The 18,795-nt window shown below is 35.8% G+C and overlaps 1 protein-coding gene across 2 annotated transcripts; it reads right to left on the bottom strand.

Annotated features, from left to right (window-relative positions):
• Positions 1–326: 326 nt before the first annotated feature.
• LOC118273958 (protein ENL) lies at positions 327–18,155 on the bottom strand. 2 transcript variants are annotated; one of them, XM_035591243.2, is made up of 4 exons: positions 17,887–18,155; positions 17,718–17,803; positions 2,018–2,204; positions 327–1,662 (listed from the first exon to the last, which is right to left on the bottom strand). In XM_035591243.2, the coding sequence occupies exons 2-4, from the start codon at positions 17,751–17,753 to the stop codon at positions 1,022–1,024; spliced, it is 864 nt and encodes a 287-aa protein (XP_035447136.1). In that variant the 5' UTR covers positions 17,754–17,803; positions 17,887–18,155; the 3' UTR covers positions 327–1,021. The 2 variants fall into 2 exon arrangements, with proteins under 2 accessions (XP_035447136.1, XP_035447137.1); XM_035591244.2 differs by lacking the exons at positions 17,718–17,803; positions 17,887–18,155 and adding an exon at positions 7,916–8,060.
• Positions 18,156–18,795: the final 640 nt, after the last annotated feature.

Raw genomic sequence — 18,795 nt, 5'->3', positions numbered from 1 at the left:
TAGTAGCTGAAGTAAACTCGCGCTTTATTCTATCAAATTAAATTTTGTTCAACATAATTTAATTTGTTGAGAATATGATCAACATTTAGTTTATTTTTTATTTGTAATATTTGTTACCTATTTAAATAAATCATACGTCAATTAATTTTTGTCTTTTTTCTGTATCTAATTAATAATTGTATAATCATTTGCCGACCTAATAACTTCTATCGATGTAATTAGCATATCGATAGATAAAATCTAACGTCTAACTCCCATCCATCAAAGGTAGATCTTCGATCAGTAATTTACTTGGAAAAATAATTAAAATGATATGAAACAAATAATTTAAAACGATCATAGATTGTATTTATGTAACAAACAATTCTTGCTTTCATATTTACTTAAGTCTTAATAATAAACTTATTTATGTTTACAATATCTTTTACGTAGGCACACTTCGTAACACTTGTATTAAACTTATACAACTACTCTCTCTGAACAATATATTATTTAACAATAGTTTCAACAAATAGTGGAAACGTTTCTCTGTACGATTACTACAATATATTAGATATTAAGTTATGGCTAATACCCTGTCACTCAGCACATAACCTAACAGTAGAGGCAATATCCATGGCGTAACAAACCACAAAATGAACACAATACAACTCATGCAACACAACTCACAACCCCCACTATAAATTATGTGAAACTTAAATACTTGTAAAAATATATTAAAATAAAATATTCAAGTTAAAACAGATACCTCTCTTACGTTATTGAGATCTTACTCACAGCACACGTATATCGTATTCATATTATTATGATAATATTATGGTAGCGCAGCTTTATTTCACTATAACTAATTATAATCAACGTACGAACAACCAAAGTAAATAAAGTCTTTAAAAAATAAATAATATTATGGTCACTAAACAACCGAGTTTAGTCTAACTATAACGTTTGCATTGAATGAATAGTCTCTCATGGCACCAAGTATATATCACAACACAGCACTTTACAGAAGGCACGCATTGGCTTAAATCATCGTGTAGTCTTCTTCTTGAACTTCCTTCAGCGCTCTTTTCAGCGAGGCAGGCAGCTCGGGCACTTTGTATATGGAGTCTGTAATCGGCGGCAGTATCAGAGCACCGGCAGACTTCTCGTAACTAGTGTAGGACAAGTACAACTGCGACACACAGTTTATCTCATCTTCAGTCATAGCTACAGACCTCAGTTGTTTCCTAATGTCTACGTAAATGGAATTTCCACATTTTGAGCAAATCTCTTCGAACAGCGACTTGGGCCGCTTCTTGGAGCTGTGCTTGCAGGGTACGGGCTCCACGAACTTGTACTTCTTGGGTTTCATCGGCTTCTGCGGGCGGTCGTCGCCGCTGTCGGACAGCACGACCAGCTTGTTGGACACGTCGGGCGCGCCGGTGCGCGGCACGAGCTCCCCGCCGCCACTCATCAGGGCCTCGCACAGCTGCTCCGGCGGGTTCTTGAAGTCGTAGTAGATGCAGCGGGACTCCGAGTTGCTCTTGCTGTTGTTCTCGATCTGGAGACTGTATTGCAGACGGATTTTCTTTGGCCTGTTGCTATATTTCAGGTACACGTGTATCGGTATGTCAATGGAGGCACAGCCGGACTCTTGGATTTCGTATGGCGGCTCCTGAAGCACTGCAAAAATAAAGCTGATGTTATTGCTCCGTAAAACAGATATACAGTAAATATAACTGGGGGCAAAGTCACTGAGATAAAACTATAGGTAGCCAGAGGGCTATCTGCGGGAGTGATAATGGTGATGAGAGTTTAAACATGTTATCGTTAGTTTATGTGACGCAGGCAATAAAATGGTACATGACTATATAAATACAAAAATAATTAGGTAGGTATAATTGGGTAGGAATACACTTTAAAAAGAACCTCATCAAATACTAATTAGGTACCATTAAAATAATAATAAATAAGTGCATAACACATTTTTTTACAAAACTAGCTAAGTAGGTTTTATACAGAAAATCATTGAGCTTACCTCGTTTAGGATATACAAAAGCGGTTGCAGGGTGTAAATGGAAGACGACTTTATGGACGAAGGTGCTGATGTCGTGGCCGCTCACTCCGCGGACCCACACTCGCCAGTCCAGGGCCAGGGCTCGGCCAGACGGGGTCCTGCGCGGCTCGCACGCGTGTCCCACCTCTAGCCATATGCGCACGCACATCTGTAACATAAAACATTCACACGTGATTACACATATCATAATATCATGTCTCTGAGACGTGCAGGGTCAAGCAGAGTATAACTGTCGTTTAGTTAATGAATATTCTACTTGTGTAAGTATGCATTTGATTCGTTAGATATTTTATTGGAAAGTCGTTGAATATTTCGAAATAATATTATCTCGCAGGAGTAGACACTTTTCGAAGTTATGTCATAAATCCCTTGTAATAGGGGCTATGAGACCCTTGTCTCTCACCCCCTATTGGGTGAGGTTATTGCCATATATGGGGCTTTCAGATTCTGTGCTTACTATTATACTTGTGGATCGAGCTGAAATTTGGCATGCAGGTAGATGTTATAACGTAGCCATCCGCTAAGAAAGGATTTTGATATTTTTTTCTCCCAAGGGTACAAAATAGGGTGTGAAAATTTATATGAAACTTTGTTAATTTTAAACCAATCAGGCTGAGACGTTGCATGTATAAATCTACTATGACGTAGCATCCCCTAAGAAAGAATTTTGATAAATTCCATTAATAAAAATGCTCCTTAACGCGAGCGAAGCTGCGGGCAAAAGAAAGTATGACATATGAAGCGTAGAACCAGTAGAACGTAATAAATCATCGAAAACACAACATCGTAACAATAACACAGTCGTACCTATTTGATCGGATTAAATAAATAACAAAAAAAATATGAGTACAATACATATTGTCATGATATTGTACAAGATTATTTTTACAGATAAGTTACGAAGATGCCCACGATATGTTTATTATTACTGTGTATTTTTGTAAAATTTACTGATTAAACTGAGATTTTGTCTCGATAGGTGTGTTTTGTATTTGAAAATTAATTAATTTCGATCAGATATAACGATTAATTATAATTTTACTGAGATTTACCGTTTTGATTACTATTTTGGCCTTTGTAAAAAGGTTTTTTCCATTTGGAATTTCGACGAATTTGGGCCATTAGAACTTATTATTAGATTACCGATAACCGTAGTAGCACCGAAGAGACAATGGCAATAATTGCACAGACAATGTATTTATGAATGATAAAGAACCCTACGGAATCAACTGAAAAAAAAAAAACATTTTTGTGAAACAACTTTCAATGTCTGGTTTAGACTAATTGTGCCCGTGCAATAAATGTAGAACCTTGTCAAGTACTATATCATAATATCCTGACGGCCTAGATTGGTCTAAGTTTAAAAACAAAAGGATGAAGTTACATTTTCAATTACTGGAATCAAGTCTGCTAAACTTCTTTTAGACTCATAGAAACGCAAATAGCGTGATTATCGACGCATCACCGTACCAAATTAGCTGTTACTCAAAATTAAGTATTCACACGGTGTCATAAAGACTTAAAACTATTTAATTTTGAAGGTATTAATACTATAAATATGTCGGTCGTCAAGGCCGTTGAGTCGTTTCATTGTTTAGTAGTTTAGCCATGAAAGCGTAACAGGGAGACACTTCCTTATGTACGTGTATCATACTTGCTTAGATTGTGGTTCTATACTGGTTAATACGAGTATAACTATCGACTAGTTTAAGCCGTTAGTTCCTTTTGACATTCACTATATTACTATAGACTGCACGGTTGGTGCGGTGGCTAGGCAACCGGCTTCCGTGCAACGTGAAGCGGGTTCGTTTCCCGCACGGAGCAACGCTTTGTGTGATCCACAAATTTTTGCTTCGGGTCTCTTGAACTGAACTTGTATGTTTGTAAACGTACCACGACACAGGAGAAAATCCTAGTGTAGGGCAAGGTTAAAAAAACTAAACATCTAAAACAGAAGTTACAATTAACCAGAAGCCTCAGTAAACAATAGGTCTAACCAAGAATGTAGTAATTTGGAGAACGCAGATGGCAGTGGCTCCATCAACCCATATAGTTGGCAGAAGGCTGGGAGAAGACAGAAGACAACGATACCAGTATAATTACGAAGCGTAAACAGAAGGTAAGTATTGTCATCAGACTTAGATCAAAGTTGAAAATACCCTACCTAGGGCATAGGGCATCAAGGATAGTCATTTTAACAAAGATTGAATCTCAAAAGTCAATATTCTTGTACTACTAAATACATTTCTTTATAATTGCTTTGTCTTTAATTGTTGACTGAAGTGATAACATTGATAGGTTTCAAAGAAAAATCGTCATCAATTTTAGGCTATTCACCTAATACATTGTTACCTGCTAACTTTTGTGTATAACTGAGTCAGAATTTTAAGGACTGATTATAATCATTGATATTAATCAAGTTAGATATATGTAAATTAGTCAAAGTCAAGGAGACGGAGTGGGACGAATTCTAAGGACTGGTTGCAGAAAATCCTAGCAAAGATAGGAGTGAAGGGAAGTTAGGGAGGCCTTTGATGCGTTTCCATTGCAAGCATTTCCATATGATTTAAAGGGGTAAATCATTCAATATTTTGTCACGCCTTGGGCGAGGTGAGAGGGAATGTCAAACTCTTACTGGCTAAAAACAACTCGTTCCTAGTCCAGCTTTTCTGCCGGAGCCTCGGTAAACCCACCCGCTAGGTAGTCCGCAGCTCCGGATCCGTTTCCATAGGGTTACCAACCGATTAGTGTCCTACACCCTTTAATTTACAATTGTCTAACGTATCAGATGCCTTACAAATGACTAGGACCTTGTGGTCCCGTGTCTAGAAGGAAACTTATGAAATAAAACTAAGTAATAAATATTAGTGTAGTGTTTATTGAAAGTGAAAATGAATTTGGTACGACGTGAAGTGTGTGCGGGCAAATATAGGACATTTATTACATCGCCCTTGTCCTTTATAGATAACCGGTCAAGAAATAGACGCGCGCGCTATTATCTTCACAATGAGTTTCTATTAACTCCATTAAGATTGGTCTGACGTTCGTAGATATGAATAGGTAGTATGATACATATTATGTTGCTACACAAATACAGCACGTATTTAGTTAGACACGAAGAGAGGAATTATTTGAAAAGACGCATTAGTATTCTTGATATCAGTTCATTGAATGATTAGAATTAAAGACCTGCTTTTAATAAAAGGAGAACGATGTTTTTCCCTAACGATAACAGAACAAAAGATACCAAAATGGTCATTTTCCTTAAACGAATTGTAATACTAAAGAGTTATTTTAGTTTATTTATTTAGGTACCTATTTACTACATGTTACGATAGATCGCGGCATGGTACCTACTACTAAATGTTTGTTGATCACTCACGCGCATCACCTCGACGAGAACAGTGGCCGCATATTGCACCAGTTTTCTCTACTTTTCCAATTTCATAATTCTCATTACTTACTTGTTATGAAGACAATAAATATTTATATCTGTAGAAGCAAATAAATTGCTAACTGTTTTTACAATTAGATCATTAAATCTACAGCGCATTTAATAGACTATACCAGGTAAGAAGTTATTGGGCGTTCGAACAAAACAAGACAAGACAATAAAGAGATAAAAAAAGTCGTAAAAATGTTACTAGTTTTTTAATAAGTCGTTGAAACTCAGATACAACTAGATCTGAAGTAAGGTTTGATTCGAGGACAAGCTAGGACAAATATACAAAGCCTTAAATCGAGAAAAAAATACACAGAATCGACCGTTCAATTGGATAAGAAAAACCCAAGTATGGCGTGTGAATTGTGCCAAAAACAACGAAGATTACGTCAATTTACACCGCGGCGGCCTTGGCCATGAATAGAGACTGGTTCGCAGCCGCCGGCGGCCGTATCACTCTGTAACTAGGTAACGTTCATCACTACTTTATAACTAATTCGAAAGTAAAATCTGCTTCCTCATTAGGACTAAATAATAGTAAGTACTTTAGACAAAACATCGTCAAAGATACATCTTTTCAGCTTGGATTGGGAACCCTATGTCTTAATAAGGCCTCAATAAAAACTAGTAAGTATTCAACTTCTTAATTATAACAAAACTTTGTCAATGCTTATAATAAATGTAATGAGATCTTATTAATTAATTTTTGTCATTATACATCAGGCTAAACGAGTTTCTCATCATGTAATACCCAAGTAACATCTTTGAAGTCATCGGCACCCCAGCATCAGTCAAACGAATGAGAATAACTTCTTGTTCTGTAGCCAATTTAGCGACCGACCTAGCTTTCGTGTAGTGGAAACCACTCTTTAGATGATGCGTACTTCTTTGGATATTATATCTGGCTGCAGCAGCCTACCGGGTAAAACAGGGTGTATAAAATTCGAAGGGTGAATAGATACTATGAAGAATTTCCCGATATCCATTCACCCCTTTTCTGTATCTATTCACCCCGTTTACCCCTACCATTTTAACAGCGTTTTCCATCTTTTGCAAAATCCATTGGCTTTCTTTTTGACAGAAGCTGGTGATCCGTTTTCTTTGAAATTACTGAAAAACAACTATGCCGTAATAAGGCCTACACGTTTTTTTTGTAGGCTTTATTAGGGCATGGCATAGGTAAACAAAACAACGTTTATATGAAATACACCGATATTATAGCTATTTCACTAATGTGAGGAGATGGCTAAATGTATAATTGTCATACAGACAAAACACGGCACGTCGTATACTGATAATTATAAAAATACTAACAGTTTACGCTACTCGAATTTTATAAAAACTAAAGTGCGCTCCACGTCGTGATTGTTTTCGACTGTAGGTTCCAACATAATCGTGGCACGGGTTTCTTGCTGTGCTCAAATTAGTTAAGTAATGTGCATGCACACTTCTACAAACTTTGGCGACCATTTGACATCGGGAAGAGGGAAATTTTCAAAATAGGCTTTATTGGGGCATAGGCCTTATTTGGTTAGGGTACTATATTTGTAATGAGTGTGTGTGTGTCTGAATCTGATACTTCTATGATGATAAATAATAGCATTTCCGTTTAGTTGAACAGAACGAATTATCTGATAACACATTCGACGGTTTGGTCCCGATACTTTCCGGTGAAATTTTCAATGATTTGATATTCAAATTATTCTATATCTGTGTTACTTGCTTAAAATATCCGGCGGACACGAATCATATGTATACGTCGCATTCAAAAAACCCAACACACAGGTATTTTGCAATGATAATAAAATATTGAGTAACTGTTGGTAGTTTGGTAGGCACACAACATAAAGGAATCATCATTTAGAGTCACAATGCTGCGCTGTCAGTCACCCGAAAGCAATTTATTAAGACCCCGGTTCTAACAATAAATAAATAACCAGTACGTCAATTTAGCACTTGAAACTCGAAGCGGTTGATATAATACATATTTAGCCATACACTGAACGGGTACCACATCTCACATTTCAGGCATACATATCCGTGCCTTTTTTCGCCATACACACAGATTCCATCACCATCAGTATTAAACTACCAGGTACCGGTTCAGGCAGATTTATCGGGTATACCTGTGCGTGACTAGACTAGCTATTCACTTTGATGCAAGATTTGTTTTTATTTTGAGAATTAGGTATCGGTAATATAAGGAAAGTACAGCTTACGCTTTGAATTTCACGACATGGGTATTTCCGAACGCATCAGCTGTTTGCCTCATAGGTACATGTTATTATATTCTCACACCCTCTTCTTGCAAGTTTTTATTTAACTTCCTTAGTAAATTGAAATACAGAATTAGTAACCCTAGACCGCAAACCTATGCCTAGTTATGAAACACGTGAGCTATGAGAATATTACTATACCTTGTAAAACAATTAATTATATCCAATTGCGTAAATTGACGTACACTTGTCACTTTATTTACTTCGTCACGAATCGCAAGTAAGATCTCTATTTACTATTTACCTCTTTACACAATAGAAAATGAAAAAATAAAATGTTTATGGTCGCCGACCATAAATCTAACTGAGTTATTCAATTTAATATTTTATGTCAAAGCGATATTGTTCATCGATGTTGCCTGTAGGTACGTAAATATTTCGAAATGGCCTACATTGCTAAGTTCAATGTTCTGGCGATGAACAATCAAAACATATGCGATCAGCAAAAAATAGTTGAATTTCGATATAAGGCAGGTATCATGTTCATTGAGGAATTCGTGATAATAGGCACGTAGTTCGGTTTCGAGGTGGGATTATGAGATAAACATTACATAAAAGTAGGTAGTCGTATAAAGAAATAAATTATCCACGGATTTCGTCTTTTAAATAGGATGCAAAGATAACATTGAGATACCAAGAACAGATTAAGTGTTGTTTCACATTGGCTGTGCACTTTGGCAAATCTGTCATTCCAGAATGTTATCGTTAATCAATTAATTTTACCTTATCGGTTGACTTGATGCGTTCTTAGAATATGAATCAATTTTTTGAAATTACGTAATTCAAAAAATATGGCGCAATTTGGTAGTAATAAAGGTCTCGTCTCGTCTCATTGGAGAGACCTATGTCTAGTAGTGGACGACAACAGGCTGATGATGACAATGATGATGAAAGGTCTTGTAAGCTGATTTACTGTTGTAAACCCGAGGGCCTGGAGAATCATGATTTTATATTGGCGATTTACGAAGAGAGTAGCTTGCATTTTACGTTTTTAATCAAGACCTGCAAGACATCGTGGTTAATAGGTTTCCTATATTCCGTCTAAGCTTAATCTCTGTAGCACACATAGCCTAATGTTTACCATTCCTTATTTTTAATATTAAGTATCGACAAATAAATATAAGTAGAAAATTACACATGTGTCATCAGCAAATTCTCTAGAATGTTATGATAAGATAATTAGTCAAAATTGTATTGATTCCTAAGTGAACACATAATTTGAATTAGTAGAACGGCCTTATGTTGACTGATTAATTATTCAGGGGGCAATTCTTTAATGCAACGCTATTTATAGGCGACCACGTCCGTAAGCGTATCTAATCAACTAATGTACGTTCTTATTACAATTACAAAGAAATGTAATTAAAATGGCTATCAATAATACGATATGACATGCTTTTCCAAAGATTTAATTTTATTTGCAATGTTTTGTTATTTATTTCTACGCATCATTTTTTGTTGTTTTATTTGTCACCACCCCTTTTGTTTTCAGTGGTGACGTAAGCCGGATCTGCGGACAACCTAAAGGGTTACCGGGATTCCGGCTCAAAGCAGGAATAGGAACAGGGTGGTTTTTAGTCAGTAAGAGTCTGACACACTCTCTCTTCTCGCCAAGGGCGGAAGAAGAAATTGGATGATATTCCCGCTCCGCCAAAAGAGCTTACTAATGATTGGAATTACTTAATAACCAATCTTTCCCCAAAATGTCTGGATCCATCCATCCCTTTCGATTTATTATCTAACTGAAAAACTTGATCTTTTTCAATTGCTGCCTCCTATGCAGAAGAGGCTCACAGGTCACATCACATTCCAGTAGTGCACGTTTACGGGCTATTAATGCAATATGTTATGATATTTTTATTACGTAAGTACCTATTTAATTAACGCTTAATTTTTCTACGGCTATGTTCGACGAACATGCACCCAACGTAGTGGGTACATAAAACACACGTGTATTCTGTGAATCTATCTCATTCGGTAACAAACCATGTTAATAGTGATTCATTTAAAAGTCAATTAGCTATTTCTACTTTACTTACTGATAAAACTGTTTTAGACACAATAAATTGTCAGTTGTTTTTTACTTTTAACTAATGCTTTTCGGTGGTACATCAATTTCATAGGAAATTAAAAATTAATCGACTCGTGAAGGTTTTTTAAACTTGGTTGAACACAACATAAAGATGATCTTAACATATTATATTTCTATCGCTCCAATACACCTTAAAATGAAAGAGACAGCAAGACTAAAAACCGCAAGATGGCCTCCTCATACAACACACACATATTGCAAACATATCAGGAAAACTAAATCAAATACCAAAAAATTATCTACCCAAGAATGTCATTATGATCATTGCCTATAAATATACGTAGGAAGTATGTACATACAGAGATATTTCAATAAGATTGTGACATAATCGCTAACATAATATTCAATAAGTAGTGGGTACCATACATTTGTGTTTCGTATGCGTCCTTCACGGCTCTGCTTGATGATAAGATTATAATACAGTTGCGTTCTATTCACAATTTCTTCGATTAGAGGAATAACACAAATACTGTTATTTATAGCGTACTCGTGTTTCTAAGACACGTGTATTCTTTAAACTGTATATGTATGGTATGTAGCTTGTACTTCGAGGCTATTAAGTTAAATGAATTTCGACAATAAGTCACAAAAGCATTTCGGTGAGTGGTTGTCTATCACTTAATCATATTGCTAGATAAATATCGAAATGTAAACATTGGTGTATAATGTCAGTATACTTATATACGTATATATGTATGTAGTAATAATATGCGTCGTTCGTACTATTCTAAAATTCCATACTTATAGTCTCACGTGTTACGACTGTAGTTAGGTACCTAATTAATGCGAAAGTTTTAATTATAATTTTAATTAGTGTGTGTAATTGATATTTGCTACGGGTCTTACGCTTGGAAAATATTAATGTTGGAAATATTTACATTAAAGATTTGAGTTTTTTTTTCATTTTCTACAAAATTGTATTATTGCTTCTTTTTAGGTCGATTGGCAACGAGAGGGAGAGGGACTACTGGGTCCTAAGTCTCGGGTACCTACTAAATCTTATAATTATTACATAAAGGTGAAGAATTTGTTTGTGGATTTGTTTGAACGCACTAATCTCAGTAACTACTGGTTCTATGTGAAACATTTTTTTTCCGTATAGTCCAGTCACGACTAAAAGAACCGAGCTGAGTGGGTGAAAACGCGGGGGAGTAGCTAGTTTTTTTATAAAAATATTGAGTTTGGAATTGCATCTAGAACTGGGAATAGGTTCACCAACTGATCATATTAGGTATATAAGGTAATGTGACGTAGTTATAAAATTACATTGTACTGATAGTGTCTTATTACTTCGGGGAAAAACTGGACGTGATATGACAATGACGTTACATGCTCTTTGCCTTGGCTTTATCTATAGAAGCTTCCAATTCAAACATTAAAAATATATTAAAAGAATACCAGTAGGGTCTAGTTCTACTAGTTGGTCTTTTTTTTGAGGGAGGAAAATCATGCAATTACTTCTCCCGCCTTAGTGTTAGACTCTTACTGACGAAAAACCACCCCTTTCCTTCTCTTGCTTTGAATCGTGCCCTGGTAAACTTTTACGTGGCAATTTGGTAATATTATACAAAGGAATGGAAGCAATTAACGAATACATTCTAAACCGCAGTATTGTGTGAGATGGCCATCTAACCGAGTGTTTTACAAACTGTCTGATAAATAAGCAGTTTCCTTGGTTACTATATCAACATCAATGACTATGTGTATACATTTTCCTGTATCTATAACATGTCAGTCTCTATTTTGTCTGAGGAAAACATTCAGGGTTAATTAAGTATAATACACACTACAGATATTTATTTTCCAACTCCTAACCGGTTTTGGTCCGACGTACCTTTGTGTATTTATGATCTTAGCGTATTTTTTTTAAATATACATTTTAAAGACGAACAGTGTGATCGCCGTCCGTCTGAGAATATGGCAAACTTTCTTATGTACAGGGTCAGTAGTGAACATGTTAACAAAACCATTAAAATCCACTTATGAATAAAACAGTTGGAAAGATACATACCTACACAGAACAAAGTAGAGCAAGTTGTTTAATGAAAAACGTAGAAGTAACCCGTACTGTAATTTAACTAACTTCACAGATGGGAAGAAACACGTGACCATGAACTGAGACTATTTATTAAGCGAACAATACTCAACACTCTCTCACTGAGTCTGGTAGAAGACACAAACTAATAACTTCTCATACACGAAAATGAATAAGTCAATATAACTTAATTAACTAAGTGATTTGTCCTTTCTTATCATCAAAACTGTCGATCTGGGAGCTGTCAACTAATGACTATTTCTTGGGATTTCTTGTGGGCGATTATAGACTGTATACTGTATCTTAAAAAGACGAAATCGGAATTTCCTTTTGAATCACTCTATTAGCCGTCTGTCCACCTTTTAATTAGGATAGGCATGAAGGTGTCATGATAAACTCAAAAACTAGTAGACAGATTTTTATGCGGTTTACACCAATAGAGTGTGTTTCCTAAGGAAAGTTTAGGTGTATAATTTACTATGCTTTCTCATAGAATCATAAAGTGAGAAAATTATAAAGGAAAAGTGATGTCCCGTTCAAATTATACCAAGAGAGGAAGAGTCAAAGAATAGTCAAATTATCCCTATGTAAATAATAAACGCCTCTCTATTGTATATTATTTCACTAATTGTCTTTGACCAACCGTAACTCTGATTGTCTACAAAATCTAGGTACGTTCCCAGACTAGAATACATAAGAACAGTACATAATAACATCACGCTATCATTTAATTTTATAATGTTATTCTGAGACAAATGTTTTTATGAACTTGAAAACAACTTCTAGAGTTCCAAGTTATTAAATCAATTTTGAAATACTACCTATCATATTTGATTGATGATGCGTTAGATTCCTTTATGTTTATTTGATTAGTTTATTTTGCAACAATTTTAGAAATCAGTTTTATGGTTTTATTAATGCATATTTCGGTATATTATCCTTATTAATAAGCGTCGACCATTAACGTGTAATTATTAATCTAAAATAAAGATAAGACGTAAATGCACGTAGCTCGTTCATCAAGTTAATCGATATTTGATATTATTAATTAATTATTTTGATCAATCAACTGTTCCTACGTGCAACTGGAGGCCCGTCCTTGTTACACATTTTAAAAATCACGTGTACTTGTAGGTGATGACAGATTTCCACGTCATTGCAATATTGCATCGCAACGCAAATAGACGTAATTGTTTTTCTAACGGTATATATCCTACTACGGTATAACAACCACAAATTATATTAACCAACACTCGAAGTGTATATAACTATTGTACATATTATTATATTTTGTAACACTTTAATGTTATATTAAAGTGTAGATATTGTGGTATACTTTCATATTTTCCTTATAATAAGTGTAAAAGTAAAAAGACGTTATATGACATTTTACGAGTATGACTAACAAATATGGATATTATTGTTACTTTTTGATTTTTTCCGTACATAAATATGATTATGATATATTATTTCCTTGTCCTCTTTATATTGTATCCATTTTTCCTGGTTCGTTTTTAACTGACATATTGGATTAAAAACCTGTTTTTGCTTCCCTCATGTATAAGGATAAATGTTTTAAAGTTTTAAGTACCTACTTATTAATATTACATGGTCTTTTAAATAGAAAACCTTACTTCTGAAACTTTATTTTATATGTATAACTCTTTTTAATACATGGAGAAATATCGTAACAGTTACTTATGGTACGATACGACCACAGATATTCTATACGAGTATTATTATATCTATGGCTACGAGTGTACTACGAGGGGAGTCATGAGTTTATCGCAGGATGTTAGGCAATCGTAAGCAAGCCATAGACTTGTTACAAAAATCAAATAGTAGATTATATGTTTAGCCAACTGCTCGGTGACAAATCGCAGCTGTAATTTTGATGTTCATGTTTGATGCAAAACCATAACAGATCGTCTGAGAGTGAAATATCGGTCTAAATATGCAATACCTATAAGAAAAACTGATTGTGTTTTGGAACACTAGGGCAAGAGATCGCGCGGACGTTCCCCAACGAATTGAAGCGATTAGGTGAAGGACTCATCTTTAAAATTTTACACGGTTGTAGGAGACGCGCTGGAAGCAGATCATCCGGTCCAGATGCAACCCTGATGCTGACCACGATCCTCAGACATGAGGGAACCAACAGGGAGAAAGAGAGAGTAATAAGCTGCATGAATGCACTGACGAAAATGTAGGAATTTATTTTTAATTCCAACGTTGAAAGAAATGCTTCATTTTAAGTATAAAAGAGTGCAGATTAATAAAATTTTGTCAAGGTATTGTTATTATTGGCACCACTTTTTCATAATTATGTACGTAAAACGGAGTGAATAGAATTCAAAAGGTAAATAGAGCAGCTGTATCTATTCACCCTTCGAATTCTATTCACCCCATTTACCGTTACTTATATTTTTTGCATCACAGTGGCATCGCAGTCTGCATTTTGCATTACATCACAATTTGCATTACGGTGGCGGTGTGTGGTGTGCATAAATATAGTTACATTATATCGTCATTGAGATCTCCTTTCTTATATGGTTGTGATACATTAAGCACAAGTTGAATTTGAATCTGGTTTTGTTTGCAAATTAGCTGTGAATGAAGAATGTGTTATTGTTTTAAATTATAATAAGGTTTGGCGAAGCTAATTCACAGCCAGCTTTAAGTGAGCAGTGATTTAAAAATCTGATGACATAAGTGACTACTGAACTGCTCCGAGGTCCAAGCCCACGCTTATAACAAGAATCATTTGAATAGTTTTGAATTGTTAAACGTATGTACTTCTATATGAATAAGTACAAACAACGCATTGTTGTAGATATAACTTTTTATCAAAACTATAATCAATCTGTAATTTTATGTCATGCATTTTGTTATCTTGTCTAGACTAATAAATAAAATTGGAGTGTCTGTTTGTGTGTGATACATACATCAAAATAATATTTTTTACAATTTTTATCTGTCTGTCTGATCTGGCTCATCTCTGAAATGGCTGTACCAATTTTGACGAGAATTTTAAAGGTTTTATAGATGTACTAAGGAGTAACTTAGACTACAGTTAGTCCGTAATCCATACAAGCGAAGTAAAAAAGAAAAATATTGATATGAATATCATGCACTATAATAATCATGCACTGGTAGTGGTAAAACCAGTAATTAACTTTATTATTTTTAAGTTAAACATCTGTTAAAATAAACAACTCGTTAAGTACATAGATCATTCCAACTGTCGATGAGAGTCGAGTTTAAGTACCTGTGCCTTCAATTCTTTGAAATTATTTTAGTATTTATCATTACACAAGCTTATTGTTTATTTTTATTGGATTATAAGTGTAGAGTTAAAGAAATAGATATGTTTGTTAAATGTTTTATTGGAGCTAGAATCCAACTAATAGACTGCCCATTGATATATTTATATACTAGTTTCTGTCAGCGATTTCGTACATATGTAGGTATAGTTGATTCCCGTAGGAATTTAGGGAAATCCTCTCTTAGATCCCCTACATTCCTTAAGGAACATACATGCTAAGTTCCAGTTCAGTAGTTTTGGCTGTGTGTTGTCTGTCAGTCAGTCAGTCAGCCATTCAGAAACGAAGATTAAAGGGCTGCAGTATATTGACTGTAACTCTAACTTGTAGACACAGAGTATTTTTAGCAACTCCTGTACGCCAGGATGTGCAGTAGATACTAGATACAACCATGAAAACACCGGAACACTGAAGTCCGGCGCATCTCAAGGACATGAATACCTATCTTGGCGGCCTATTCTGAGGAGGAGAAAAAGATGAAGAAGAAGAGAATTCAATAAAGATATGATATAATGTACGTATGTATGATGCAACATTTCGTGTAAGGTACTAAGAATGCCGACACCTATTTAATTGTGTCATCATTTTTTGGAAGCTCTCTTCCCAGAGAATGACGCATGTTACTGTATGCATTTTTGTGCATGGATGTGTGGTGTAAGACATTCGTGGTGCCTCTGGTCTTGCAGGTGTAGACACTTAGGCTTCTTACCATCAGATGCATTCGACAGCTTTATTGCAAGTTGCAATTGCAACTGATAAGTAGTAGTATAAAAACGAACACGTGTTATGCAACACGTGTGATGTGTGTGTATGTGTGTGAAATCTTTGTAAACGAATATTATTATTTACACATTATTAATATAATTAATTACAACCTAAGAGAAAATATAATTTAGCGCTACATCCAAGGGATAGCGGCTTCTAAAATTTTACTTATTTATCAAAACAGAAGTAGGTTTGATCTTAGGCATCTAAACTGCATTTTCTTAGTCATAAGCATTTCGTTGATAACTGTAAGCAAAAGTAAATAAAAGTTTATATTTAATGTCAAACTAATAACGGCATTTGACAGCTAATAAAACACAGAAGTACTTTTTTAATATGTACTGGCTGAAATGTAAGTGGCGAGGTCAACCTACGAGGAAGGCACAGCCGCATAAAAACCTGTTCGATGGTGCGCGCTCGCACAGCGGTTTTCTGGTTTTACCAATTTGATTAACATAATTATTGTGACTTTTATTGTAGTCATCACTGCAAGTGAAGATACATATGTAGGTAACCTTCGTTTAAGCTTAATGAGATCAACTACGAGCGGAAGTGTCGGTCAAACAGTCAAAATATTCCTGTGAATGAACATCGTGTGAATGACCCTTTAAATATTTATTTTTGTCGTGTGTGTATTTTTGTATTTTAGAATATTGTGTAAATTTTACTCTGTGGTATTCTTTTACGCAATAGCAATCGACAAATTATTTAGAAAAACCACATCCGTTTTCTTGTATATGGCTCGATAGCTTTATACAAAAAGGTATTTTCATACCTCGTTAAATGGTTAAAGTATCGACTTTATTTAGTAACAACTCTAGATGTTGATATTTTTTGTATTCTCAACACCAAAAGATAATAAAGATAAATCCGTAGTGCTTTTACAAAATATTCACGTTTTACTAGCGTTTCTTTAACTAATTATTAACCCAAAGCCATTGGCTACCAGTTACACCCAAAATACAAAGTAGGTCAATAGTTCCATGACAGTTAAATGTGTGTGATACATATTTGTTTAGCGCGCCATCGTGGACTTGTTTAGATATATCATTAATGATATTGCTTAAGTAATTAGTTGTACAGACTGACAGATTACAATAACATAATTGTACGGAGGCACTAGGCTAACGTAACTATCTAGTGATAAGCAAGATAAGGAAATCCCAACGTATTCCAATCTACACACGAACGTATTGGAATACTAATCGACTTCAAGATGCTACGCTTAATGATTTTCTAATGATCTTAAGATAAGAACCGTGGAGTAAAACCCACAAACATGATACATTCCGTGTTTAATATTACAACAACAAAAAACAAGAACATGTCTCTGCCAGAACATGGAAATCCACTAAAGTCATTTAAATGTCATGTTTTGGAGAGGAAAACAAGTTCGGAAACTGTCCCAGCGTGTGTGTGTGATTCATGCCGTACGCAGGCACTATGCGCCTCTCTGGTCAAGAACAGAAACAATACCACCAGTGTCATACAAGGTGAATTTGTAATTTTCATGGCAATCCGCGAATTCACGGTCAATAAACGCTCTCAACGTTACTTCTAATTCCGTAGAAGATCTGCAACACACAGTATTAAACGGTTACCGACTCTGCGTGCAGGTAATATGGTTCATAATGGCGTGACGCAAACCATTTTCGATAGTGGTACAGATGCAGCGTGCATTGACAGTCCTGCGGGTCATCGTGCACTAACTGTTATCCGAACACTCACCGGCTTATCATGATGTAATAGGGGGCCTTCAGTCATTTTCTAAAATGTGATAAAACCGCCGTAGTCCGTGCGGCGGCGGCTGACATCTGCAACAAGAGGCCATCGAGGTCATATGATTGGAACACACTTAGACAGACGGTACACACATTACTGAAACACTGGGGCTCACTTGTGCTGTGTTGTATGTAAACAAAGATGCATGAATGCTGATCTGTGTTCCCGGGCGGGAAGTCAAACTCGCAGCATGTCTGACAAGAAGGCGCCGGTAAGGTTTGTTTATCACTGAGTCAGTGAGCGCGCGCGGCGCGCGGGGCGAGGTGCGCCGTGCGCGGGGTCGCGCGGCCGGAGTGCGGTGACGCCGATGTCGTGACGTGAGCATGCGCGCCTGCGCACACCACTTGGCGCGCTCCAAAACCACTACATATTTTCTTGACGTGTAATGTATAACGTTCCGTTTTACATCTTTACGTTCAGCATTATTTACTGATTTATTTTTACACAGATAATATATAAAAATCACAATGAGTACAAAACACGATGTAACGCAGACGTATTAAATTAAAACATTTACATAGATAAATATATTTATCAACTGTATCTAGATACATAAAAAATACTGAGTCAATCTCAGATAACATGAATGCTGAAGCATATATTGACCGTCGATATCTTTTTTTTATGACGTGGTGAAACCTTTATAAGGTACCTACGTAGCTTTTTGAGGGAAGACTAACAAGGGATTTTCACCGCTAAAAGCCCCCGGTGTCTTAGCACCTGTAAAAGGCACCTTTTAATCATGGTGTAAAGCCTGCTGCCCCCAGGTACCCTTTAATGATGCCTTTCCAGAAGACTCACGTCTTCCTTGGGCCCCGCTGTGTAGCACATCACCACTGCGCTACCGTTTTCCCTGTGGCGAGTTAACAGGTTACTTGTAGCCACGTAGAGTCCCCATTATATGCACCCGTGGCAGGCGGTACTTTAGCCTATGAGGCATCAAGATGGAAAGCATATATCTAAGTACCTTACTACAAGCTTTAAACAGAAATGAGTCATTACAATAAAATAAGAGCAGGTAACT

The sequence above is a fragment of the Spodoptera frugiperda genome, chromosome 3, assembly GCF_023101765.2.
Source record: "Spodoptera frugiperda isolate SF20-4 chromosome 3, AGI-APGP_CSIRO_Sfru_2.0, whole genome shotgun sequence".
NCBI classification, from domain to species: domain Eukaryota; kingdom Metazoa; phylum Arthropoda; class Insecta; order Lepidoptera; family Noctuidae; genus Spodoptera; species Spodoptera frugiperda.
The sequence above is the reverse complement of the archived record's forward strand: the minus strand, read 5'-3'. Positions and strand labels throughout refer to the sequence as shown.

Coding starts and splice junctions, on each gene's coding strand:
- LOC118273958 (XM_035591243.2), bottom strand. CDS start 17,753: ATGACTGAAGGCCCCCTATTACATCATGATAAGCCG. Junction 2,205..17,717: donor TATTACATCATGATAAGCCG/GTGAGTGTTCGG, acceptor TTTATGTTACAG/ATGTGCGTGCGCATATGGCT. Junction 1,663..2,017: donor TTTTGTATATCCTAAACGAG/GTAAGCTCAATG, acceptor TTATTTTTGCAG/TGCTTCAGGAGCCGCCATAC.